The sequence below is a fragment of the Haliaeetus leucocephalus genome, unplaced genomic scaffold (genome assembly GCF_000737465.1).
Source record: "Haliaeetus leucocephalus isolate CR32 unplaced genomic scaffold, Haliaeetus_leucocephalus-4.0 Scaffold286, whole genome shotgun sequence".
Taxonomy (NCBI): Eukaryota; Metazoa; Chordata; class Aves; order Accipitriformes; family Accipitridae; genus Haliaeetus; species Haliaeetus leucocephalus.
In genome coordinates, this window is record NW_010972722.1 from 10,325 (window position 1) to 10,805 (window position 481).

General features: G+C 73.4%; 1 protein-coding gene across 1 annotated transcript in view; it reads left to right on the plus strand.

The window, feature by feature from the left end:
* LOC104833438 (protocadherin alpha-C1-like) overlaps positions 1-481 on the plus strand; it is a 49,105-nt gene that overhangs the window by 3,583 nt on the left and 45,041 nt on the right. Inside the window, 1 exon segment of the mRNA XM_010570083.1 lies at positions 53-472. Within this exon segment, the coding sequence (XP_010568385.1) occupies positions 53-472 (420 nt within the window).

A 481-nucleotide genomic window follows, 5' to 3' on the forward strand; every position in this document is an offset into this window, starting at 1 on the left:
GGCGGCGATGGGCGTGTGCTGGGGGCCCGTGGTGCGGGTGCTGGTGCTGCAGGCGGCCTGGGCGCTGGGCGGCGGGCAGGTGCGCTACTCGGTGCCGGAGGAAGCCAAGGCCGGGACGGTGGTGGGCCGGCTGGCGCAGGACCTGGGCCTGGAGGCGGGCGAGCCGGAGGCGCGTCGGCTGCGGCTGGTGGCGCAGGGCCGGCGGGCGAGCGTGGAGGTGAGCGGGGCGAGCGGGGCGCTGGTGGTGAGCTCGCGGCTGGACCGGGAGGAGCTGTGCGGGAAGAGCGCGCCGTGCGCCCTGCGGCTGGAGGTGCTGGTGGAGCGGCCGCTGCGCGTCTTCCACGTGGAGCTGGAGGTGACCGACATCAACGACAACGCCCCGCTCTTCCCTGTGAACGAAGAAGCCTTTACAATCGCGGAAATGTCGCTGCCGGGTTCTCGGTTGCCGCTGGAGCGCGCATCGGATGCAGATGTCGGAGCC